This window comes from Scleropages formosus, chromosome 20 (genome assembly GCF_900964775.1).
Source record: "Scleropages formosus chromosome 20, fSclFor1.1, whole genome shotgun sequence".
Lineage (NCBI taxonomy): Eukaryota > Metazoa > Chordata > Actinopteri > Osteoglossiformes > Osteoglossidae > Scleropages > Scleropages formosus.
Genome location: NC_041825.1, coordinates 11,965,362 through 11,992,679, shown reverse-complemented (window position 1 = coordinate 11,992,679; position 27,318 = coordinate 11,965,362). Strand labels below are relative to the sequence as shown.

The 27,318-nt window shown below is 42.3% G+C and overlaps 1 protein-coding gene across 1 annotated transcript in view; it reads right to left on the bottom strand.

Annotated features, from left to right (window-relative positions):
* Positions 1–11,857: 11,857 nt before the first annotated feature.
* Positions 11,858–27,318, bottom strand: part of cpped1 (calcineurin-like phosphoesterase domain containing 1) — a 36,395-nt gene continuing 20,934 nt past the window's right edge. The window contains exon 4 of the mRNA XM_018740340.1: positions 11,858–12,704. Coding sequence (XP_018595856.1) covers positions 12,481–12,704 — 224 coding nt within the window. The 3' untranslated portion in view covers positions 11,858–12,480. The remainder of the gene's footprint in view (positions 12,705–27,318) is intronic.

Sequence of the window (27,318 nt, the reverse complement as noted above, 5' to 3'; positions counted from 1 at the left end):
GGCAAGGTTAGAAAAGCAGACAAGGCAGACGATACTGAGCACCACTCCAAAGTTACAAACGTTAATTGCTCGCCGTCAATGGATTGCTCACTCGATCGTTCGGTTTTATTTCATCTGGATTTTTGTTTTTTTTTAAAGGTTTTACGTCATATCCAGATGGAATGACGAGCAGCTGCCCAGTAAAATAGGAAAACTGAAACTCATTCCCTGGTCCCAATACGGAAGTGACCGAGCGAAACGCTTCGAAATAGTCTCTAATAACAAGGGGAAATTAGAAAATTACTAGTGAAAGTGAGAGATCGTGAGTCTCGGTCTCACATGTTGCTGGCTGGTCATTTTATATTATCAGTCAGATGGATCAGACTGGAGTTTGGGCCTCTATCAGGATTCTGCCTTCAGGCAGCATCTGGGTGCTGGAGGTGATGGTGCTCGGGACCAGATGGCTCCAAGAGGCTGAAGAGAGCAAGAAAAATGGTTAGAGCCCGGTTTGTAATCAGACTGGGCTAAACAGCATCTGAGACAGCACCGTGGGAGATAGAGTAACCTTAAAGGACAAAGCATAGTAAAAAAGGTTACAAGCAGAGGATATTTGCATCCATGTGGGGTACTACAAGATAGGACCGCTAAGAGCAGGTTCGCTGTTCTACTGAGCACGAGGTTTGGATGAAGGAGCTTTTCTGCCACGTGAATGTTTTTCTGTCCTTGTTTACATCCTGAAGGGGGGCGCAGTGGCGCAGTGGGTTGGACCACAGTCCTGCTTTCCGGTGGGTCTGGGGTTCGAGTCCCGCTTGGGGTGCCTTGCGACGGACTGGCGTCCCGTCCTGGGTGTGTCCCCTCCCCCTCTGGCCTTACGCCCTGTGTTGCCGGGTAGGCTCCGGTTCCCCCGTGACCCCGTATGGGACAAGCGGTTCTGAAAATGTGTGTGTGTGTGTGTTTACATCCTTGCTATTATATGATAACCAGCATCCCGAGAGAAGGGTCACGTTTTATGGATGAGGATGCTGTTGTGAAATATCATACACTAAATATGATTGTTCACCCCCCTGTTAATGAGTTACAGCACAGAGAGCAAATTTATACCTCCCGCTTCACTTAACGGACAGCTCAGCTACCATAATGGAGAAAAGCTGTGATTTTTCAGCGCAGTCAGAGTATATAGATAGAAGAAGAGTCTCGCTGTCTGCCATCGCTTTCAGTGACATTGCAGTCCTTCTTGTCCTATCTCATCACCTTTCCTGTACTCACCTTTTCCCAAAATGTAAGTAAGCTTGTTGAAAGAAGAGTGTCTCATTTCACACGTTCCCATTTTATGTCAAGTTGTTACTTCATGATAATTAGAGCGATTGCGAGGCCGCAGTTTCGTCATCGTCGCGATTGCGCGACAGCTTGGTGTGACACCATAAGGATGTCCCGTGACGTGTGCTGCGTACTCACCTCGGAGCAAATGTAAATTGGACTGGCCGAAGGAAACAGAATACATGTCTTCCCCGACTTGCTGGGATTAATAATATATTCCACTGAGAGAATATAATGTATCTGTTCCCTAAAGGGGGGGATGTGGTGGTGCGGTGGCGCAGTGGGTTGGACTAGGTCCTGTTCTCAGGTGGGTCTGGGGTTCGAGTCCTGCTTGGGGTGCCTTGCAATGGACTGGCGTCCTGTCCTGGGTGTGTCCCCTCCAGCCTTATGCCCTATGCTGCCGGGTTAGGCTCCGGCTCCCCCCAATCCTGTATGGGACGAGCAGTTTCAGATGATCTGTTTGTGTATATTCCCTAGAGAATTTTTTGTTACTATAGAAAGACAAAATACAAGGCTACTGGGTGGTCTCTGTCAAAGCCTCTTAGGATAAAGGGTATTCGGTGGAAAGCCAGGTGGGGATACAGTCACTCCATATGCAAATTGCTTAATGTAATAATTACTAATTGACCATGTGCTGTTAGCAGTGGAACTCGTTCTCTGCTTTCATACACTAAAAGTAATAATTAATAAATGACCTAGCTTCTTCTGGCTAATCATAGGAAGATGCTTTTGTGTCTTATCATCACGTTAAAAATATAACAGGGCCTAGAGAGTGACTGTACTGTACAAATCAGACCAAAAACTATTATGCGCCGTACTTGCCCTGCATAATTGCTTCAGTGCGCCACGATCTTATTATAGATTGTGATGTCACTCTGAGACCAGCTAACCAGTCTGTCCTCTCGTCCCCACTGAGGACCCGTGCAGGACTTCGGTCTCCTCCTTTACTCTCCGCTCTTTATCTGTCAGGTTTGACCCTTTTCCCGGTCACAAGGTGAGTAGTACTGCGCGTCTCAAGCGCTGATAGCAGATCTGAAATGACCGGCCAGACAAGTTGGAAGTGAAGGAGCTCTTTGAAATGAACTCCGAGCCTTCTGACATACTGGACCAAAATAAAAATGGCAATTGTCGAGAGGTCATAAATTACCATGGTGTGTGGTTCAGTCGACGTTACTAATATAACCAGCGAACGCTTCAAACTGTTCTGCATTTGCGCTGTTCCATTTCATTAATTTATTTCGGTGCATGTATCTCAAGTGCAAGGCAAGGTTCGAAGCAAGGAATTAGAATAATAAAGGAGCCTGATCCCACCCTTCTATGCTGGCAAAAAAGTGAACAATGTTCAGATGCTGTCACATTGGGTCACTTTGCCATGGACACAGCAGGCGCTTTTAATAGCGTTCGGCACGTCTGCGAGTTTCCTTCTTTCTTTTCTGCTAATGTTCCCCACAGTCCTATTGTTCCTGGAAAGTGGCTCCATTACTGTCTAAAACGACAATAATAGTATGCAGATGGTCTGCCAGCAAAGTGATCTTTCTAAGTTGAGGCAAGCCATGATAGACAGCTTAAAATAAGCACCTGCAGCTGTCATTTCCCCCCCAGTAAAAGCCTGTCTTCTAGAAAACAACCAGTCTGTAAGTCAGCCCTGAAAATCCTGCTTCATAGTAAGCAAATGTTCAGTCTATATGAGGGATTGAAGATGAAATGTTATAGACCATGCCAAGTTTTTGAGGTCAGCTTACAAAGCTTAAAAATTAGGTGTTCTATTGAATTTACCATAGTTTTACAAGCTGTCAGTTATTTTCTGCGAATGAAACGTTTCGCACAGACTGATGTACGCTGCATGCACCTGGAAACATAAAAAAGGCTTCCAGACAATGGGAAAAAAAAACGGTAGGGGCTTGGTAGGGAAAGCATGATTGCAATTTTTGCGGGCAGAAAGCTGGACGCAGCGTGATGTCTTTGGCAACACGGTGCGCAGGGAGCTGGGAGAGCGCACTTGAGGGAGCTCTGACATTCTATCAAGGACAGGCGAACGGGAGAGAGCTCGGGCCCTGGGAACTTGCAAGTCCTACATATAGATAATACATTTGGCTAGTAGGGTATGGAGCAGTTAGACATAAAAGGAGCGAGCTATCATCAAAAGCCAAAGTCTGCGGTGTGTGAAGCGTGGAAAGCCGGTAAATGTCGGCAGTGTAGCCCTTCTGTTAAAGGACGGGCTGAATGTGTGTGGACGAAGTCTTCAGGCTGAGATCAGACACGCTGCCGGCATCAGTGCGACAGGAGCAAGAAAGCAGCTCTTCCATGCTGTGTCACAACAAAAAGTCCACGCAGATCTCGAACCGGACCGGAGCTCGACAAAGACGGAAGGCCGGGGTCTTGTAGAGTCGCCTTTTTTCTCGCCTGCTGAACGCAGTTCGGGCAATTTCAGCTCCGAGATTCACTCCCCGTTGTCCTCCCTACGACACATCCGTACCGAGGTGGGACACTGCCTTTCTGGCAGAACTGCGAAAAGGAGGCTTCTTCACGATGCTGTTGGGACGCGGCAGGAGCCCCACTAAGCCAATGTCTTTCATAATGGTGCGGTACTTGGGCGCAACGTTCACGTGGGGCAAACATGCGACACGATGTATCTCCCCACCAACGATACGACGCCAAACGTCTCAGGTGAGCGCGCACATCCCCACAAGTGAAGGCTGCGATACGTTCTACTTACGGAATACGCAGGAAAACACAGTTTTTTCTCTCACAGCGAATTATTGTCCCCTATTTTTATAACGCACACAACAAAGCGGTAATCCAAAGTGACAGCCAAGAGCAGATTTATTCTCGAGAAGAATGGAGGTAGTGTTGCAGTCAGTAGATAAAGGCACCACAATACTTTCCTCGGTGAAGGGATCACTTGGCCCACCTAAACCCTCCACTTTAACAGAACTGTGAAAAATACATCCATTTTTATTCAAATGGAAAAGAACCACCGTTCTTTACTTACGGTCTCTATTTACGTTTGTTTTGAATGCATGCTTAAGAGGGAAAGCATATTGTTCTATTAGTCTTCGTAACTTTCAGAATTCCTGATTTAATCAGATGTGGTTGGGACTTTACATTAATCTGCACTGAAACTGAAGGAAAGAAAAAAAAAAACATGAATAAGTAGATTAAATAATTTACTAATTTAATGTGAACCATTTTAAAAGCATCACTTATCATGGAAAAAACATATCCATGTTATTCCAGGATTTTCCCTGCCCACGTTTTTCTATATATCCCACATTTTTTCTTTATACCTACGTATTATTTTCCGCAACAAAAAAAATCTCCGTATCACATGCCGGTATAAATCTATTTGTAATATATTAAAATATTAGCAAAAACTTAGTGTACATTTTATTTCATGTCAGCCGCAAGTTAAAAATGGAAACGTGCCTGAGATTTTCAGAAAGTTCATAATATCTGTGTCATTATCTAATGAAATTATTAACTGTAGCATCATTTCAAACGATCTTTGGTGTATCGCTGCCAAGAAGAATTCTGGATTTGCAACTTTGGCTGAGCATCACAATTATAAATAACTTTTTTCCTGTTGTTGTTGTCATGACTGTGATGTGGAAAAACAATTTCAAGAATCAACATTACATTTTGAGAGATGTGCTAATCTTTGTTAGTCATATGAGTATTAATTTGATTTCCTTACAGGCCCCTCTCTAACTGTACAGCATAATAAAGGGAGACTATTAAAAGCCCCATGGAGTGTGGAGATTTCCACTCAGCATCTGAGTGTAAACTGCCATGCTTTGCTACATTTACTAGTAAAGAATTATTACACACCCTTTTGATTATAGTCAGTGTCTTGCAAGTTAAAACACAGAACATTTTAGTTTTGTTGTGAGGCTTATGCTATCTATGTTGAAAGGATAGATAGATCATATTATACACACGCATTGTCCGAACCCGCTTGTCCCATGCGGGGTCACGGGGGACCCAGAGCCTAACCCGGCAACACAGGGCGCAAGGCTGGAGGGGGAGGGGACACACCCAGGACAGGACGCCCGTCCATCACAAGGCACCCCAAGCAGGACTCAAACCCCTGACCCATCGGAGAGTGGGAGCCGGTCAAACCCACTGCGTCACCATGGCGTACATTAACACGTCTTTTTTTCCAATGTGGTATGCATAGCTTAAAGTTTTTGCTGGCCATGTGTTGTGCATTCTATACGTGATGATCATTATTTTGTAGAAGCATATATAAAACGAGTCTATAAATATTTTAAGCTATCATATAAAAAGCTACCATGTACAGCGTGAAGTAAATAAATATATGTCGATAAGCTTAGGCTGTTACATGTTTAGAATGCTTAGAATACATGTTCATAAAGCAACATTTAAAAATAAAAGGATTTTTTTCCTGCACACAAGAGGGACATAGACTATCATGAGAACTTTGAAACTTTCCAACTCCATGTCTGTATTGAACTATTGCATCTCATTAGTTCTTATGATTTCAAACAAATATTTTGTGGGAATGCACATGTGCATAGTGCACTTGTTTTTCTTGCCTTATGCCTGTGTTAAAGCGCTCTGTGTCGCTGCGTGAGGAGAGCGCTTTATAAAAATAAATTGAATTCAATTGAATGTCTAAGGAAACTTCTCGGAAGCTTGTGCTCCTCATGGTGGGCCTCGAGCCAGACAGGCGGAGCGGCTGGGATGGTGAGAGGCGGCACAGTCCCAGATGGTGCTCTCTCTAGGGGCAGATGGTGAGAAGGGGTGGTTTGTCCAAGCCAAGCCATGACGGGGTATGCTGAGTTTTATTTCACAGATTCACCACCTGCCCCAGTACGTTGGACGATGAGAATTTCTGTCAGCGACAAGGTCTTCACTTCGCTTCAAGTTTGTTTTAGTTAGGTTGACTGTTCTAGTATGATGATGTTTAAATTAAAGATTGTTGAAATGATCTACTTGTGGACAGATTCTGGTCATTTCTGGATTTTTTCAGTAATTGTCACTCTTCTCTGGCAAACTGTGATTAAAAATAGAGTGTGTTCACATTCTCTCGTGATCATTTTGAAATATAGGCTGTTTTAATATATAATATGTATTACAGAAATGTAACTGTGACCTAAAATGAATGAATATTGTACGGCTAGGAATATATCAGGTCAATCCAAAGCCATTAAGGAAGGCACGTTAAAAGAATAAGTCGCAACATTACAATCGGTATTAATATAATCATTCTGTAGTACAAAAGACAGCAAAATAACGAGTCATCTGACATTATCTGTGCTTTGCAATGCATAAGTATGACAGATGCAAGTTCAACTGGGTGCTCTTAGCAACATGGGGGAACCACCCACGACTCCTCCAGTAAGTCTGAATAAATGCCCTTTGTTTGGAGGGCGCCCCGCTCTGCTCCCTCCGAGGTGTGGGAAAAAGTGGGGAGACAACCCTCCGCCCCTTCCCTTCTGGCCACAGGCTGTGGTGAATCATGGGCAGCGTGACCCTTCAGCAGCAGCTTATAAACTGAGGTTAAATGCTTTTGTTTAGATAATGACAAGCTGAAAATGCAAATAGGGTCCAACAGTTCTCCAGAGAGGCTTCAGGGCTGGACAGACCAGATGTACTGATCAGGTTTTTGTGTCCAGATGAACTGGGTGCTGAGTGTTGATGAGCAAGTCCTTGCCACAGGGTTAGAAGATGGGAAGGGCTCACAAAGGAGTAGCAGTACTGGCCTTTACAGGACCTCAGTGATGTGAGAAAACATTCCAGGAATTCATTATGCTTAACTGAAAAATGGAAGCCCAATTTTATTAATTTCACTGAGATGCTGGTAACAATTCAGTGCAAAAATACAATAACATGGTCGTCCAAAGCATATTTTGCAAGCATAGTACACTAGGTTAGGTACGGCACTCTCTAGATGGCATGTCAATCCATCGCAGGGTCAATGAAAAAATGTTGTAAATCTAAATTGACAGAAGATGTATAAAAGGGGTCAAATGACAATAAAGGGTGCTTTACTGATCCAAAAGTTGGAATTCCAGGTGTGGAAACAGGTGAACGGCACCAGTTGGCCGACTTACACCACAGTATTATCAGTGTGAAGGTGAAGGTAAAAGCAACGCAGACTGTTTCTCCAAGGTTCATGTGGATCTGGAAGAGGATCAGCATGATGTTTTCTACAGATATAATGAGGCCCTTGGCAGGCAAGGACTTAGTTGGGAAACACATAATGTAATACAACATAATGCGGTTAAACCTACACAAATCTGGTATATTTTCTCTATGAATAGCACCTCAGTTAAATTCCTTTTAGATCACAAGTATTTATGGACTTCCTTCAATCTTATAGTAGAGGCTGATGTCAGTAAAATGTAGTGAGAGAGGTAAAGACATTGGGGCCAGATACGGCTTTAAAGAGTTGTGGAGTGACTATGGGCTGTGATGTGCTACAGTTACGGGTGAAGTCCGCACTGTTTTCTTTGTTCGCTGTGAGATGGGTGGGAGGAGGGAGTGCTGAAGTTCAGTGAGGTCAGAAGAGAAGTGGTAGGAGGTACGTGGATTGGCAGCTGTTGTCTAGATGCATGGGGAAGCCTCCGTGTAGGATCAGAGGTGAGCCATCCTCTGGGAAGCAACTCCTGAGAAAGTCCCGCTTAAGTAAGAGGGTCACGGAGGTGATCTTCTTTACAATGTAAAACTGTAAGAAATAGTTCAACTGAATGAGTAACAACATCTCTGGGATGTAAAGAAGGAAGGAGAGGGCCTAGCAAGGAGACAAAAATAGCAAATAGTGGAGACTGACAGTACAAGCAACGTGGGACGGCAAAGGAAAGGGCAGCTGGGTTGACAAAACTGGCATGAGTGACCAGTGTTTCCCCGAGTGTGAGAAGCCGGAGACAGTGAAGCGCAGCGTAGGCCGGTGCAAACTGTGACATCTTTACAACAGACTGACAGGTCAACAGCAGCCTAATGGTTTCTAACGGCTCAGCCAAAACTCTCCTGACCCACACCACAGATAGGAGATGCCTTACAAGCAGCTCATGCGAGATACACTCCTACATTATGGAAAACCCACTTCTGAGTGTGAGACCAGCTACTGGGGGAGAAGTAGGCTGGGTTTGACTAGGTCCTGCTCTCTGGTGGGTCTGGGGTTCGAGTCCCGCTTGGGTTGCCTTGCGATGCGCTGGCATCCCATCCTGGGTGTGTCCCCTCCCACTCCAGCCTTGTGCCCAGTGCTGCCGGGTAAGGCTCCGACAGACGGTTGGGACAAGCGGTTTCAGTCAACGTGTATGTGTGTGTGCTCAGGGGTAAGCACACTTTACAGCCCTACTAAATTCTGCCTATACTCAGGTCTGTGCTCCACCCTCCAGTTTAGTCCCTACGAACCCCCATCCCTGCGATTTTTGTTTTAACGCATGAAACATATCTGAAGCATTAAAGTTATACAGTCAAATATTCAAGATATACCTAGTTAAATGCTCTATTTAGGGAAGGGAGTTAAATGCATTGATGTAAACAGTACAGACCATTAACCACTAATGCACCCAATTATCTGAAGGAAATAGGTTGTCTTGGAAACCCACAGAAACATGGCCCTCACAAGTACAAGCCGAACAGCCCCGCTGAAACAATACTGCAACGAAGAAGGGTTAGTGCAGCGTAACTGGTTAGTGGGACCAGGTTTGCGCCGCTCTTGTCTGTCCCTGTACCTCCATCCAACAGATACACTCCTTTGTCTCTAGATAACCGTATTATTTCAATGCATTTAAATGGCGATGCTGTCCTAAGCGGCAACGCAACGGGATTAAAATAGGGCGGAAACACCCTACGGCTAACTGACACGATGAGCATCCTGGACGTTCACCTCACGTAAACAATACTGCAACACTTCTGTAATCCCAGTGACACAGTAACACTACCCACAGCATCAGACACGTAGTTTCAAAGCGTAGCACGTAAAAATGCTAAATTTACAGCGATCAGTCCCGGTCCGTGTCACGGTGTTGCCTCTGTTGAATGCAGAGGGCTGAATATGAGTCTGGTATATTAGTCATGGGGTCATGTGAAGGTGCATCAAGTGGTTGTGTTAGCAAGAATCTTTTGTGTCATTTTTCATATTCAATTGGACCTGGTTACATTTGTATCTTTGTCACCCAGGGGGACAGCACATAATTCAGTTTTTTTGTCTTTTATTGTAAAACTGAATAGATGTGGTCCTTGGAATAACAGAATGGACCTCTTTACTGTGTGTGTGTGTGTGTGTGTGTGTGTGTGTGAGTGAGTGTGTGTGCGTTTGCCGCTGTAGCTGTTGAAAATGAGTACGAACCTGGGGTTGAAAAAAACGGTTTCATTGCTTGCTTCCTGAAGCAGCAGAGGCATGTTTTTATTTGTGTTTTGGCTTAAAATTTTGATGAGAAAAAAAGAAACCCTAAAATGACCCTCCAAAAGGTCATCCTAGTGTTTTTTTTTTTTTTTAAATTTAATTTAATTTTAATTTTATTTTTTAGATAGCCTCATTTCTGTGATAATATTAATATTCAGGTGTAAATTTTTATTCTCCTCACTACAGCCCTCGTTCAAGCACATACATCTCGGAAAAAAACGGAAGAAGGGAGGGCAGAATACATTACAGCGAAATAAAATTAATTCAGTTTTTAAAGTTATAGGAGACTAACATATTCAGAATAATTCTTCCTCTCTGTTAGGTCAGAAAGTCGGAGTCTGAGTTGGAAGAACGTTATTTTCAGGAGCTCATATTAATCTCCCCAGTGAGGCTGATGGGAGAGGAACCTGCTCCCCCTTGGAGCTTTATTCCATTAGAGCTATCCAATGGCAGGTCATCCACAGCATGGAAAAGTAAGAGGAGAAAGAAACAGGGCAGATGTGATCGATAAGATGCTGTTTGCTTTCATCCATCAGCTCCAGGAAACCACCCCATCCCGACCCTAATCCAGGAACAAATCTGGAGGTAACCTTGACCTTCCTTCCACAGAGCACCGGGGTGCTGAAAGAGAATTAAAACCCTGCCACGTGAGACCAAAGCAGAAAACAAGGAGTTTCACAGACCTGGACTTGAACTGCATTACCGTATTAATAAATGTTGACATAGTCTCCTAATCCCTCTGACTCAAAGACACTGTTTTTACGTTTTTAATTCACCCTCTCCGCATTTGCCCATCTTATTTTTAACTACCGACACAGACCGTCATTGTGGCGGCTAAAGGCGCACAATCCTTTCGAGAGTAATGATCGTGTAAATAAACCCCATTGTTCAAATTGCGAAATGAAATGTTGGCAAGGGTAGCGTTATACTCTGTGCTCCTCACAGAAGTATAAAAATCTGTACAGTACACACTGGTGGTGGGTAGTACTGTGACTAAGAGAGGAGTTACGAGTGTACTCGTGCTATGACTGCCTGTGTGCGTCCACATGGCCAGTCATATAGAGTCATAGGTGGAGTCACTGGCATGCCTCGCTTTTCCATATCTTTTAGAACTCTCACACACACACTGTCTGAAGCCACTCATCTGCAGCGAACCGGAGCCTAACCCAACAACACAGGGCGGAAGGCTGGAGGGGGAGGGGACACACCCAGGAGGGACGCCAGGCCGTCACAAGGCACCCCAAAGCGGGACTTGAACCTCAGGCCCACCGGAGAGCAGGACCCAGTCAAACCCACTGCACCACCGCACCCCCCTCTTTTAGAACTTATTGATCTAATTCTTATATAAAAATGCATTGGTTCAATTATATAATAGGACAGGAGCCCAGTTAAAAATAAATAAAGCTGAGTGTTTTGCTTTTAAAAGAAAAACTGGCTCTGGACAAAATTCATGACACCCTCCACAAAAACTGAGCTGAATTAGTTTAGAGGTTTATCTTCTTTTCCCTTTGTACTTCATCTCTGTTGTTTAAAGTTTGTGGACACATCTAAGTAAAAGTTCACATTGAATAAGAACTGAAGTGAGACAGGAGCTCCAGTTCTGCCCAGCTGCTCAAAATATGAAAGTCACCAAAGATGGATACAGAAATCCCTCTCAAAACACCTTGGCGTTCCAGTTTACCAGGATGTGGATCTAAGAGGACACTTTTGCACGAGTCCAGTCTGTGGTTGGTTAGTGTCGAAACATCACGCAAACTCACCCAAAGGTTGACCTGGAGTCACACGTAATGGTTAAACTCTATGATAGAAAGTGCTGGGGGACCTCATTGTAAGAAAGACAAAGGACATTTTGATTGACCTGGATATTTGGGAGAAAATGTTTTGTGGACAGATTGCTGTGGACTAAAGAAGACCTCTATGACAGAAGACTCTGTCCTGTTTTATTCACCCATTGCTCTAATACACTACTTAGTGCCTCAAGATGATCTGTTCAGTCTAGTAGTAAAGAAGAACACTGATTTAATAATTTTGATGACTTGATTTTTACATTTGCTTTAACAGTATATATAACTATAGGACAAAAAGCTGGCAGTTCCAAGGATATTAGAAAATGCACATCTTTAAAAAAGGATCACTGAATACATTTTTAAAAATTGACATTTATTTGAAAAATGAATGCAAGTACAGACAGTGGATAAAATGTAATAATGGAACATTTCAAATGATCATAATTTGAAGCATCTGATTCCAAATCCTGAATGAAAATCATCATGACCTTAATAAGATGTGAACAATGACAAGGAATACAGTAATTCACTACATGTGAAATGAGGTCAGCACACTTCCAGATGACCCTCTCCTTTCATTACGGCCATCCTTTGGAAGTGAGAACACAGAATGGGAAAGGAGATGAACAGATTGAACTAATCAGGCCATCTGTAATTCCAAGTAATTCTAAGTACTGTAAAAAAGACTGAAAACATCAGAATTAATACCCTGGTCTTGTGTTCATGTTGTCCTTATTTGTTTCATCACTATTTTGGAAATAACAGTGCAATGTGTATTGATCCACACAACATCCGTCTTTCCAAAAACCTTGGTGTCCTTCTCGTTGCGGGTAAGGAATGAAATGGCTCATATAACACAGTGATGAACTATTTCCTGGAAACGATGGGCTTGTGATTGTTAGCACGAGTCTGGATCCTGGGAAGACAGGCTGCTCTGTAGAGCAACAGATGCCACCCAGGTGGCAGTGGCTGTTGGCTCAGAGCTCCTCTGAGTGAAGAGGTTTGTGGGCAGGTGCAAAATCAAGCAAGGAGCTTCTTCAGGTCCTCATCCATACCCTTTTCACTCAGCTGATCCAGGCTGTAGTACCGGTGAACCACTTGGTCCTCGGTCACCACGACGACCCTCACGCCGTGGGAATCCGTTCCCAGCTGGCAGCCAATGGCGGAGCTCACCACCATGTCCAGGCCATCGTGCACCCCCCCTGCGTTGCGATGGTAATGGCCAGAAAACACTGCCTTCACTCCTGGGCCAAAGACATGAAAAGGATGACAACATTTTCCATTACAGACCTTAATATACTTCATTGCATGCTGATCTTCATACATTGGAGTTTTGCTTGACAGACAGGAAAAATGTTGGGACAAGAGTAATGGGGCAGCTGGTAATTTAGTGATAAGAGCTGCTTGGACCCAAAGGTTGCAGGTTCAAATCCTACACGCAGCTGTAGTACCCTTGAGCAAAGTACTTACTCTAGATCGCTCCAGTAAAATTGCCCGGTTGTATAAATGGGTAATTTGTAAGTTGCTTAGCATTGTGCATTACCTAAATGAACTGATGTAAAATCTGGCACCAAAAATCATGAAAGTACGAATGTGTGTTACTGTTCTGCCCATACTTTTGCACAAGTTGTAAATTTTAATGAAAAACACTTCCTTTCAAGAATATAATTTAAATTGTAATCAAATGAACGACTTTGTAAAACTAATTTACTAAGTCATTATCATCACAAACAACAAAACCAATTATTTCCATGTCAGTTTTACAAAAGTTGCACGACAAAATTAACGGGAGTTTTTCTTCATTTAAGTCGAACATTAAATAAAAATGAGGCATACTTCTCTGCGAATCTGACATCTTTGCCAAATACTAGCTGGTAGTCACTGGATCCTCTCCCCTGGACAGAAGCAAGTCAGAAAAACTCCACTGGCAACGTTGAGACACAGTGTTTGAGAGCTTTTGTTTCAAGTACAGCAAAATGATATTACACATAAACAGACTACATTTGAAGCTCTCATGCTGGAAGGCTGGAGTTTGTTTGGAAGGCGAGGCAGGCGAGCACAGTTTGTATATTGTTAAGTTGCTCGTCCGTTCAGCAGACGTTCCGCTCCAAAAGACCACGTTCAGAGAAGCAGAACACAAATGAGCCAGTTTGCATATGAGGAAAAGTGAGGGAAGTGGGGATTTTGCAGGGAGGTTGTTCAAGGTTTTCACTTAGAGGATAAAAAGAATGTAAAGCATTTCTCTCAGCTTAGAGGTATTCAGCAGTATGTAAATCAACCTCTGTTCAGACCCAAAAATCTAACTTAAATTTTAAAAAAGTTATTAACAGCAACCCTGGCTCCCCCAAAAAGTAAACACAAACTTGAACCTACACAGCTGGACAGCGCTCTTCCATAAACACCTGCCAGGAGACTCTGTCTGTTGGTACCCATGACCAATGGGTTGAACATCACCATTCTATAAATTCTCCAGCATGGCATATTAAGGGATGGCGGGGGGGGTTGGCCCACTAAAGCTACTACCAAACAAGGAATCCAAAGTAAGCTAATAAGGAAGTAATGACTCCATGTTCTAACAAATCTTTAAGTATCATTACCCCTTCGCAGCATTAATAAAAAAAAAAAAAGATCAAACATTACTGTCAACAAAAAAATGATGGCCTAAAAAAATAAATAAATAAAATAAGGGGCAATTATCTGGAGAAGTCAAATGTGAGAAAGCGTAATACTGTATAACATTTTATTCATACAAAATGCTGTCTATTTCAAGCACAAAGGATGTAATAATTAGAGACAATTAATGACTTTGGATTAGCTGTACGTTCGGTCTGCAGAAAAATGGACCATAGTGCACATTACTCAGCAGCGCCCACTGTAAATCAGCGCATCTGGAACAGTATTTTGGTTGTTTCCACTAATGATGTGGTTGACCTGAGTAGAGCCTGACAATCATGAGGAAAAAAAAATCACTTAATCATAGGTGAGGTTCAGCAGCTCGTTCCACACTCTGACCAAGCAAATTACCGTGTGCCATCTCGCTGTCATAAATGTAAGCACACTGATTCAAATGCAGTAATTATTTAGTGGCGTAAACAGAACTTTGTTTTGAAAACAGCAATACTACTAAAAATCTACATGTGCATAAGTAATTTCACATTTTGCACGGAGGACTAATATGGCTTAAAGTACCAATAGAGTTTTAAATCAGTACAAAATTGTACAAACTGAGAACAAGACATATTGTATAGGTCCTAAAAAAAAACAAGAGGTGAAATCAATATTTAGAAACAAAAAAGGTGAAGATGAAAGGGACAGTATTAAAATTTATGACAAGATAAATGTTTGCATGCCATCATAAAAAGGTAATGTAACAAAAAAAGGAAAGCTTGTGCTTAGCCTGGAATGGCATTACAAACTACAAGATCAAACAAGTCTCGGAGACATTTTTTGCCTTCCTTCACTGAATTTTGGCTGCAAATTGGAGTTGTAGTCGTACAACACAGAAGACGGGAATGTTTAAGAAGAGGTGGAAATTAAACGTATCCTTTCTCACTGACATGAACCTAATGTGCACAGTGACTGAGGACCTGCACCTGGGGTAGCGATGCTCTAACAGAGCGATGCAGAATACATAAAAAAGCTTTCAGAACATATCAGGATATGTTACAGGTCAACTCTCTCAAACTACAGCATCCTTGTAAATGAGATAATACAGAAAAAATGGTTTTTCAATACACTTATCCCACGTTATCGGGTCCTAATTTGCTCCTGAAAATGGATCGAAAATTGACAAACCATTACTTATTACATTTTTTTATTGAGCAAAAAAATTCCAATTTGTTCTACGGCATCCCCAAAATTATCCTAATTGGTGTATAATATTGTAGAGGAGAAGTAGTGGAACACACTACTATACAATGTTCACTGTATTGGATGAACAACAACACTATACATGCAACCCTTCATAAATTCATTTTATTTGATCACGTCCTCTCAGTGTTATTTTGAATCATGCGTGTGACCAGGTAGCAGTCTTGAATCATTGTCCTCTCTGCAAACCTTTTCTGAATTGCATGCACAGTTGCAGGAGCAAACACAGGTCTCTATATTTATTTTTTAAAAAAAGAAACTTTGACCTTTACATGCCCAAGAGTTTTTTTTAAAGTCCACATTTTGAATACAGGTAACAAAATACATTTTTAATTTCAATATATTTTAAGTTTAACATTTTATGGGGGGGGGGGTGCAGTGGCGCAGAGGGCTTGGCTGGAGCTTGCTCTGTGGTGGGTCTAGGGTTCGAGTCCTGCTTGGGGTGTCCTGCAGTGGACTGACGCCCGTCCTGGGTGTGTCCCCTCTCCCCTCCAGCCTTACACCGTGTGTTGCCGGGTTGGACTCAAGCTCGCCGCGATACCTCTCGGGACAAGCAGTTGTAGACCCAGTGTCTGTGTCATTTTATTGTTGCTATTTATTAAGGTCTAGGATGTACAGTATAAGGTAACAGCAAGCTATTTATGAAAATTAAATTTTCATGAAGGTTTTAGTGTTTATATAAAATAAAGAAACAGTGATTTCAACAAGCAAACTTACCATGATAGTGTGTGTGCACTGGCTTGAAAAAGACAAAGGCTACATGCCACATTCAACTAAATGAATAGCTGGAAAATTAAAGTACATTGGTAGAAAACAAAGGACCCAAACACAAACATGTAAGTACGCAGATGAGACTGTACAGTGCCAGACTGCAACTGAGAGCGTGGGTACGCTGTTCCCACAATGCAGTACAGTCTCTCTCAGTTTCTCTCACAAGGTGCTTGACGCAGTTTTCAAATAAGGCCTCGGTATATCAGGCTGGACTGAATTTCTTGGGCGGGGACAGATTCTTTTAGTCTGGACTGATTAACGATAAGTGGTAGTGACAATCGACTGGATATTGAGAGAGCAAATAACGGGGGATGAATTTAAGTACTACACATATCAACCAATCAAACTATACTATTTCCCAAAGCGACAGAGGAAGGTTTTTTTGGTCTTGAATGCATTCTGAAACCCTCTGGCAGGGTTTCATACTCTTGAATGTCATACAGGCAGCACTGCAATGAGAAGCTGTATGATGAGTACTAAGGCTGAGAGGGCAGTGCAGGCTCCTTGTCAGCCGCTGATCACTCTTGATCTGACGACTGAAACCAGCTGTTCTGTGTCCTCTTGTTCTGCATCACCCGTCATACATACGGTACATGTAATTCTGACCCTGAATCTCCTGAACCACGAGGTCTCCACTGCTAAATGAAGACATTACTGCACTGAATAAACAGGAGGGTGGGGGATTTGACAGGTGAGCTCAGGAGACCACAATATTGTTGAAATGGGATTATGTCACGAATTGTTAAGGCTTCTCTGCTCTTAGATCAGTTCTGAAAGCACCTTTCTTCAAGGCAGAAGATGGCACAGCACAGAAATATAGTATCTAAATATAGTATATAGTATCACTGTGATAACTAACAAGTTCCATCCATCCATCCATCCATATGGTTATATGGGCTATGACAACCGAATATATGTTCAAAGGCTGGAATTTTCCCATTATGATGAAACAGAGAATAACAAAAAAAAATGGTAACATTAAATGCTTTCTCTTTAACCAAGGGGTCCACTGTTTTTGCTTTCTGCTGCGCTTTCATTCCGTTCCCCACATTTTGCCCACGCCGGAAAAAAAAAAAAAAAATCAAACTATTTTAATGACTATAGATCACAGATTAAAGTCAAGACAACAGACTCATCTAAGTGAGAATTCAGAAAACTCTTGAGGTGTGCTCTGAAGAACTGAATTTTTTTGATCGCACTCTTGTCACGCCACCAGAAACACGGTCTTCACCAACCTTCAGTCTCCTGTCTCTTTCAAAAAAATGTTGTATATCAGAGAAAAACTTTCAAAATTAAACACTTTTTCTCCAATGTTAAAGTGAACTCTCTTAGAGCTTATGCAACAACAATTTTACTGTGTAAATTACAAAATTAAAAATAGAAAAATAATGAGCTATGGTAAAGCTAAAGCAGATAAAACTACGCTGAGTTCTTCTCTATGTAAAATTTAAACTCCCACATTTGTTCTTGATAACTGCTTGTTCGATGCAGGGTTGTGACCATCCAGAGCATATCCCAGAAGGGTAGGGTGTCAGGCAGGGTACACTCTAGATGGAAGGCCAGTTCATCACAGGGAGCCACACATAAATTCACTCACGCATACACACACTAAGGGCAATCTCAGGATCTCCAACTCACCCGAAAGGCATCTCTTTGGACTGTGAGGCACCTACCCCTTGCACCTTTGTGTCATCCCAACTCCCCAATTAATAAAAGTGAAAAATAAAAATACGTCAGAATTTCCAAAACAAGAGTGATTATTAAGAAGAAAATCAGTAGGCCCAAATATCTCGCTCCTGGAACGAAGTGATGTATATTGTATACGAATATTAGTGGAAACATACAGGACCCAGTGAAATACTGAACTTCACATTATTCAAATGCACGCAAACAGCATTACGGATTCATGGCAGGCCGGAATGGGACTCGCTTTCAGCCCGGGAGTTACAAGCTGCAGACACTGAACAATGAAACACTATGAACTAATATAACTGTCACACCTATAGGACAATAAGAGAATTCAACAGTTCACAGGGTAAGCAGGGATATGGACCAAACGAGGAAAAAAGAAGCATTAAAATTTCACAGCATGCTGCAGTGAAGAAAGGAGGCATCTTGCATAAAATTGTGAAATGAGACAAAAACTACATCTACTCGTTTGAGCCTCACTATAATGTACTGTCTTTCTAGAACAGGTTAAGTAACTTGATTGAGGGCACTACTGCAGGAGTGGGATTCAAACCAGGAACCCACACACACTGTCTGAACCACTTGTCTCATTTGGGGTCGCAGGAGCCTAACCCAGCAACACAGGGCGCAAGGCTGGAGGGGGGGCACACACCTAGGACAGGACACCAGTCCATGGCGAGGCACCCCAAGCAGGACTCGAACCCTAGACCCACCAGAGAGCAGGACCCGGTCCAACCCACTGCGCCACTGCACCCCCCCAAAACCAGGAACCCTGAGATAATAAAGTGAAAGCTCTAACCAGGTCACTAGGTGCTACAAGTTAACCCTAGAGCATTAAGAGCAGACACGAATGTAACATGCAATGTCAATATTAGCTAGTGAGCTGATCTTTGCTCCATAGAGATACAGAGCAATAATTTAATCACCTTGCCCCAGCTCCTTATGTCAGTGTAATAAGCCAATCCGGGATGTACAGCTGCTGGGAAATGAACAAAATCAGTGCAGCTATGGCCCTTATACCTGAAGTCCATCTAAATACAGTTGCACATCCCCACTGTTTACTCCTCAGTAGTGACATTTCTAAAAGCACACAGGCAAATGCAATTCCAAGATGGTAAAATGACTTAAAAATTAATCACATTATTTTTGACGGTTGTGATTTTCTAATGAAAAGTAATACTTGGCTATTTCATAAGTGTCAAACATAATAAAGGAATGACAATTAAGACCACATGCAGACATTTCACAGGAAATCAATAAAATGTAAACTTTGACTGTGAAAATGGAAAATTAATGTTTGGTCAGAGAGACCGTGATTTAATTAACTATTATGCCAAAAATTTACAACCTTTCAGGCTGTAGAGAGTTAAAAACCAAAGAAGCCAGGAGAAAATGTTCACATAGAGCAGGATCTACAGGAGCTGTAATTCCCCCCTGAACTCATTATTGCTCTCTTGTCCCCTGGTAGGCAGAGCATCAGCAGGAGAAACTCGATTAAAAAAGAAGGAACCTAAAATTTCTTCCAATGTACAAATCAATCTTGACTCAACATCCACCAGACAATGAGCAACAATAGAGACTAACATGGTGCAGATCCCAAAGGGGCACTTCATAACTGGCCCACCATCCTTCACCACACTGATATAAATCACCACCTTATTCCCTCCTGCCCATCTATGAGAGACACTTTTCCTCATTCCTGCACCAAAAGAATGGCCCTGCAGCCTCTCATTCATGTTTAATGAAATTAACCCCTCAGTTTTAATTGAGTTTATGCTATAGAACATAATGCAAAAGGCTGATGAATTACAAAATGAAACATATATGGGAAGCAGTAAGAAACTAAGCAATAAATCTGGGGAAAATAAAAAACAGGCAAAAATTCCATAGGTGTTTTAACACATTTACTTATTTAGCAGACACTTTTCTCCAAAGCATCCATCCATTTTCAGAACCGCTTGTCCCATACGGGGACGCAGGGAACCGGAGCCTACCCAGCAACACAGGGCGTAAGGCCAGAGGGGGAGGGGACACACCCAGGACGGGACGCCAGTCCGTCACAAGGCACCCCAAGCGGGACTCGAACCCCAGACCCACCGGAGAGCAGGACTGCGGTCCAACCCACTGCGCCACCACACCCCCCTTCTCCAAAGCAGCTTCCAACAAACTCCATGTGGTGTTATGAGCCCACACACCTTATTCACCATGGTGACTTACACTGCTAGATACACTACTTACAATGGGTCACTCCATACATCGGTGGAACACACTCTCTCTGGCACACACAGCTTGTCTTTGGAATGTGAGAGGAAACCAGAGCACCCAGAAGAAACCTACACAGACACAGGGAGAACATGCAAACTCCACACAGACTGAGCAGGGATCAAACTCACATCCTCTCGCACCACCCAGGCACTGTGAGACAGCAGCGTTACTCGCTGTGCCATCCTTAATACCGAGTTTGTTTTACTACCTCAGAGAATTGAGCTTCACTGAGCTTCAGAACTCATATATTCTTTAGATCCCTCAAAGAAACTGTTTATACTTTGGTTATAGAAGTAGTACAACACTGTAAATGTTTAAGGGTGATACAGGGTCAAGTTCCAAAAACCAGGCAACTTTAAGACACATTTTACAGCACAATGACTTGACTCAGTTCAGGCCTCAGAGTACCCTACAAACAGCCAAATAATACGAGAAAAAAAGACATCGCCTCAAAAGCCAACAGAAAAACAGAACAGAACTCCATATTCTTGGAGTCAATTAGAGTATTACAAATCAAAATGCGAAGCATGAGTTCTCTGCTCTTGACCAATGGGCTCTTACTGCAAAAATACAACCCCAACACCACCTCGAGGAACCAGGAAGGCTGAAACGACTCCGTCAAACAGCAACATCGTCTGCTGGAAAACATCCAGAAAGTTTTAGTGAGCCTGGCTTCACCACTGGGTGTATGAATACAGCAGCATCATTGAGGACCAACACCATCGGGCAGATGGCTGAACACTTGTCACCGAGAACGCAGAAGCTCCAGATGCTATATGGAAAAGTTTGAAAACGTTGAGATCACAAGCTTCTGCTAACAGGACCAAAGAACAAAAGCAACAATCTGAAATGGCAGACAATCATATACCCAATAAATGTTTTTTCTTTATTATTATTACCACCACTACTTGTAGCAGTAGTTTGTCTTATTTCAGAATTAAGGATTATTACTCATCTGAGACCAGAAAAAGATCTAATTTCACTTCTAGAAAAACAGATTCAAAAATATCTCATCAAAACTTCCATAGTCCAGTTGTTTGCACATACTTAACAAGGAACATCGCCCATGTTGTACGCACAGAGGAGGAGTGCAAACCTGCAGGATCGTATGGCAGCTTGGCAACAAACAAACACATTTCTGCATTAAATTCTTCTCAGCTAATTACGTCGCATCGGTCTGCCACTCTGCGTATATTTATCCGAGTCGGTGGGGACCTTTTTGCAGAAAAACTAGGCAACTGCTCTATAATTCAAGGCCAACACGCTGGGAGGAAGAATAATTGGTGTCAACTCCCATCTGTGAAGCTGCTGCACCTGCAACTCTTATTGGTGCCATTTGGAGAATGTATTAGTCCCAAATAAATAAATAAATGAATGAATGAATGAATGAATGAATGAATCGACTTATTTTAAATGTTAAACTTTCTTGTTACATCCACCACGTCAAATAATTCATTTAAATCACATTCTCGCATCACCTTGCATTTAAAATAATGGTAAGACACTGGAGGAAGTACCTTTTCACCAAAGTACTCTTTAAATGGCAAAATGCAGTTATGGAATTCAGCAAAGGGTGTCAACGCTAAGAAATAAAGCAGGTTCCATGGAGAAATTAAAGAGAGTACTTATGGGAAGAGTTACACAAGTACAAATACTAGAAAAGTACTAATAATGAAACACACATAGGTGCACTTCATTAACTTAAGTGAAGAATTACATTAATCTAATATGGGATCAACTGACCTGTAATGGTATAATCCTCGGTAAAGGTGTCGGTCCTATGGAGAATGAAGCCCGCTGGACCCATGTCCAGAGCCCATGGCATACTGTGGATTTCAGCTGAGCAGTGCACATCATAGGCTCCTAGCTGCTGCAATCTCATTCTTATGTATGTGTTTACACCAGTACAAAACCAACGTACTGAGTAGTTAACATTTTTACCAAAGGAATGTCACTACCAAAGTATTCGCGGTGGGGGTACAAATGAAACTTTGTTCTATTCCTTCCAGTTAATGAGTAGACTAGTTTTGCCTGGGGAGGATGTCAACATTAAATAAAAGTAGAGTATGCTAAAGTTCTCTTACAAGAGCTGAAGTTTGATGGAAATCCACGAGATGGACCAAAGCTGTACCGGAAAACGGTACATTCAAAAGAATAGTATTACAAGGCGGCACGAACGATAAAAAAAATGGAAATTGAGTTTGAATTTGGTGATTAGGAATAAAAGGAAGCAGCAGCCCCCCCTGACAGCACGTGCAGCGAGATGATGTAGGCATGCCTCGGGGACAAAGCTCTGAACGGATGAGCCACTGACATCGCAGCCAGCTTACATAAAACGTTCCTCAAATCATCTCCATAGAGTCTGGCTTCTTTATTAGGTCTGAAGGTTCCAATAAAGTTGGGGAATGAGTTTGTATGCGCTGTCACGTTTTGGACCCTGCTTCCTGCTCCAATATCCCCACCAACAGTAGCGCGGGGTGAAAGAGCGGCACAGACATGGGTGTATTTTACTCAACAAATTCACTTTCGATTATCTGGCCCTGACAGCTCTGTATAAGAAGGCCAGCTTTGCCCTTCAAATGTGTGCCAATCCATCAATGTCACCTCTGCAATTGTAAAATATGCCACAAAGCAAAAATACTGGAAATTGTTTCAGGAGCAGTGCACTGAATTGCAAGTGTCACCCACCTGTCGTGTCTTGGGCTACTGCACAAGCTCAGCACTCGTTTTTTTCTCCTTATTACACGGTACAGGTGCAATAAGTGTCATAATTTATGCTATGCAGCCTTTTAAAAAAAAAAAAAAACTAAAAAACTGTGCTGGCTGGGCAATTAGAAAAAAATATATTTTATTAAAAATAAAGGTTACAAATGGCACATTAGAGTGGAAGAATAATAATTATTAAAAAAAACTGCTTGGTGTCATGTCTTTACTCGTTCGTTTCGTCATGCCACAGGTGCCTGGTGGGCTGCAGGGTGACAGAGAGAAGTACAGAGATGGTGGTGCGACCACAGAGCTGTCAGACTGTACTGGGAATTTAGAGCGAGGAGAAAGGACAAGTGGGGAGGGGAAAGTGGGGGGAAAAAGAAAAAAAAAAGTTGCAAAATCCTTGATTGACATGAGTGTCAATGTTGAGACCCTGCACCTTGGAAGCGGTGTCCCCGGACTGGAGCGGGATTAGCGCTAAATTCTTTTAAAACCTGCCACCTTGAGCAGTCTTTGATGATAAAGGGGTGACTGACAACAGCCGTGGTGGAAGGCAGAGTGACAAGGTTCAGGCTTAACCTCGAGAAATCCCGCATCAGAGCCTTTTACGCAACCGCTCCTGAACGCACCTGCCCGGCAATCGAAGACGGACAGGTGCTCTCCATGGACGAAGTCAATATAGTTTACATAATGAAATCGTTTTTGCTCTTAAAGAAGGAACCAATGAATACTTTGAGATACATGCACGCAAAAATAGAATATATCCAAGTGATGTATACAAAAATGTAAATATATATTAGATATAGAGTTCCATCCATCCATCTGTCCATCGGCAACAACCGCTTGTCCCAAGCAGTGTCACGGCGAGCCAGAGCCTAACCCGACAACACAGGGCACAAGGCTGGAGGACACACCCAGGACAGGATGCCAGTCTGTCATAAGGCACCCCAAGCAGGACTCGAACCCCAGACCCACCAGAGAGCGGGATCCGGCCAAACCCACTGCGCCACCATGCCTCCCGCTTTGAGCTTCATTGACACTGAATAAAATAAGCTCATGGATGATACAAAAATGTAAGTCTAAAATATATATTTTAACTTGTGACACTCCTAAAGGACACTGCCGACCGTGCCACCATGCACCCCAAGATATATAGTTCTCAAAAAAAAAAAAAAAAAATTGGTTTGGTTGTTGGTCCATGCAAGTTACAATATATATTTTTAAGTACCTGTGTCCTTTGAAATCTAATCGGGAGGTTTTCTATTAGATTACATAAAGGAAAAGACACAAAAGATGAAGTGCCCGCATATCCTGTGACCCAGGCGTGTTGAATAAATGACAGAGCCCTCCACAGATCACTTATGCAAAGCTTTAACCCCAAAAAGACTGGCCACCCCTCATTTTCACTCGGCGCGAGCAATTGAATCGGTTCCACTACTCTCAGTAGACCTCATGGAAATAAATGGCCCACTTTTGAAACAAATCCAGTTTCAGAGTGTGACGCCAAGTTTGGCCATCTGTCCCTAATGCATGGGGACGGGAGACAAACGACATGCCGGTGCTGAAACGACAGACGAGCAAAGGAAAGGCACACTGAGGGCGAGGAGGGGCGCTACAGTGGACAGGACAGCCACTCGCACCCATACAGCTCTGCGTGTCTGCAAGCAGGTTGCATCTTATCTGCGGGCCAGAGTGGCGGAACAGGCTTCCAACAAACTTCAGAGATAATCATCACTGGTGATCTTTAGATGCAATTTCCGTCCCATATCTTCCCACTACACCTGTAGGACTGATGAGCCACTTCACAACTGTTTTTATGCCAGTAAGATAGTAGTTAGCCATCAGAGGACCTGGATTCAAATCTCCTCTCCTGCTGTGGTACTCTTGACGAAGCTGCTTACCCTGGATTGATGGAGTAAAAAATACCTAGGTGACTAAAGGGGTAAATAATTGTAAGTCACAGCATACGAACACAACATTATACATTGTGTGGAGGTAAGTGTCAGCTAAACAAATAATAGCTCTGTAGGGGCAATGGTGCTTAGTGCTGACTTGACTCAGTGTGTCATTTTTATTATTAAGGGGACTGTTTATTATCTCTGGATAATATTTTTACAATACTTTACATCTTACAGGGGGAGCAGCGGGTTTGGCCGGGTCTTGCTCTCTGGTGGGTCTAGGGTTCAAGTCCTGCATGGGGTGCCATGTGAGGGACTGGCGTCCCGTCCTGGGCGTGTCCCCTCCCCCTCCAGCCCTGCGCCCTGCGTTGTTGGGTTAGGCTTCAGCTCGCCGCGACCCCACTTGGGATGAGCGGTTTCAGACAATGTGTGTGTACTTTACACCTCTTGCTCAAGTGTAATCTTTTGCTATTTATTTTGTCAAATTTTAAATAAAACTCTGAATATTACACCAGGGAAAAGTACCCCCCCAAGAAATGACACCAAGAAAGAAGATACTAAAATTACAACTTCGTTGTATTTTTAGAAGTTAGATCATGAGATTTAGAAGAAAAAAACATTAGAATTAAAACTACGATGTCACATCAATTTTTGTTGCATTTTTCCTACCGAGTAAAATCTCCTTTAATATGAGATATAAAGGCAAAGTTGACAGGTCCTTTGTCTTTTGTTTAATGCAGTGTTGGGACATCGGCACAAAATGTCTCCTTGTTATAACGCTTCATAATGGGTAAAGGACACAGACAGTCTGAGTGTATTTGCAGTTATGATTACACTTCCAAAAACTTCATCAGCCCTTATTTTTAACTTTCAGTGCTAATATATCACCCACCCAAAATAATAAACCTCGGTTTTCACACTTGAGAATCTGTGGCAAACAGCTATTAGAAACATACTGTACTTTAGAAGCAATACAGAGAAGAATTCACTGCGGACAGCCAACTGGCTATTAAACACCATCTGTTCATAATCAAACATCATTAATAATGCTGAGTATTCTTTAATCAATATTTTTAAAAATTACTAAAATATTTTAATAAAAACTTGATTATAATTAACACCAAAACATGTTAACATATGTACGAATCAGAAAGCGGACTTTATTACGTGTGAAATTTCAGACGGAATGGGAGGTAGTGGCACATTCTGCATCTGTCACAGGTTGTGTACGCAGGCACAGGTTTGTGGTCTCAGCTGCTGTGCTGGTTTTGCTGAAACACAGTCTCTGCCGCCATACCGTATTTATTCAGGTTCAGTTCATCTGCCTCTGCTTCCATGCTGTATTTATTCTGATACAGGTCATTGGTCTCAGCTTTAATTCCATATTTTCTAAAATATTTACATATTTTATAACATACTTACTGATCATTTCTCAATATTAGACATCCCTGAATAAAAGAACCAAATCTATCAAGACAGCGTAACATCTGTGAAAATACCTTTCCGTGAAATGACCTCCTTATAATTACAATGTTCTTTTCCTATTTTTCAATTAGCAGCAACCCCAAGAGCCACTGCCTAAAGGACAACTCAATAAAGTAGCTTAATAAAACAGCTGTCTTTAAAACACAAAACTGTGCCAGGTAGTGCTGTCATTTAACTTTGGATTTTATTAATTCATCCATCTACTGGGATTTTTTAAATGTATGTATATATCTCACTTTTCTCACATATCTCACTCACTTTTGTCAGCTATAGTGAGGCCTGGTTATAAGTTTAAAGAACTATATAAAAATATACTGTAATATCCCTTCAAATCCAAGGTTCTGCTGAATCCAGTAATCTAAAAAGCATGGTGAGCATTCAGGCCTGCTATACTGTTAAATAACTACACAAAAATAAAATTTTCTTCTGAATACATGTTGCAAATGAATAATGAATAAAACAGTGACTTGTGGGGCAAATCCAGTCATAAAGTAGCTTTCAGACAATACATGTCCTTTACATTTTCATACCCTGCATGCAAAAAAATGTGGCTATAGGATAAGTAGTAGCTGAAGTACACTAAGTAGTAGGTAACGTATGATAGGAAGTAGTTAAAGTGTGGTAGGTAGTAGCTAAAATGCAGTATTTAACAGCTGAAGTACAGTAGGTAGTAGGCAAAATATGGCTTATAATTGCTTAAGTACAAAGAGTAGTAGCTAAACTATGGTAAGTAGAAGCTGAAGTTAATGGTAAGTAGCAGCTAGGTAGTAGCTAAAGTACGGTAAGTAGTTAAATATGGTAGGTGGTAACTGAAGTAAAGTAAGTAGTAGCTAAAGTACAAGAGGTAGTGGCTAAAGTGTGGTATTTACTAGCTAAATTACAGTAGGTAACAGCTGAAGTATGGCATGTAATTGCTGAAGTGCAAAAAGTAGCAGCTGAAGTATGGTTCGTAGTGGCTGAAGTACAAAAAGTAAGAGCTAAAGTGTGGTGAGTAGTAGTTGGTAGGTAGTAGCTGAAGTTTGGGAAGTAGTAGCTAAACTACGGTAAGTAGAAGCTGAAGTTAATGGTGAGTAGCAGCTAGGTAGTAGTTAAAGTACGGTTAGTAGTTTAATATGGTAGGTGGTAGCTGAAGAAAAGTAAATAGTAGCTGAAGTGCAAGAGCTAGTGACTAAAG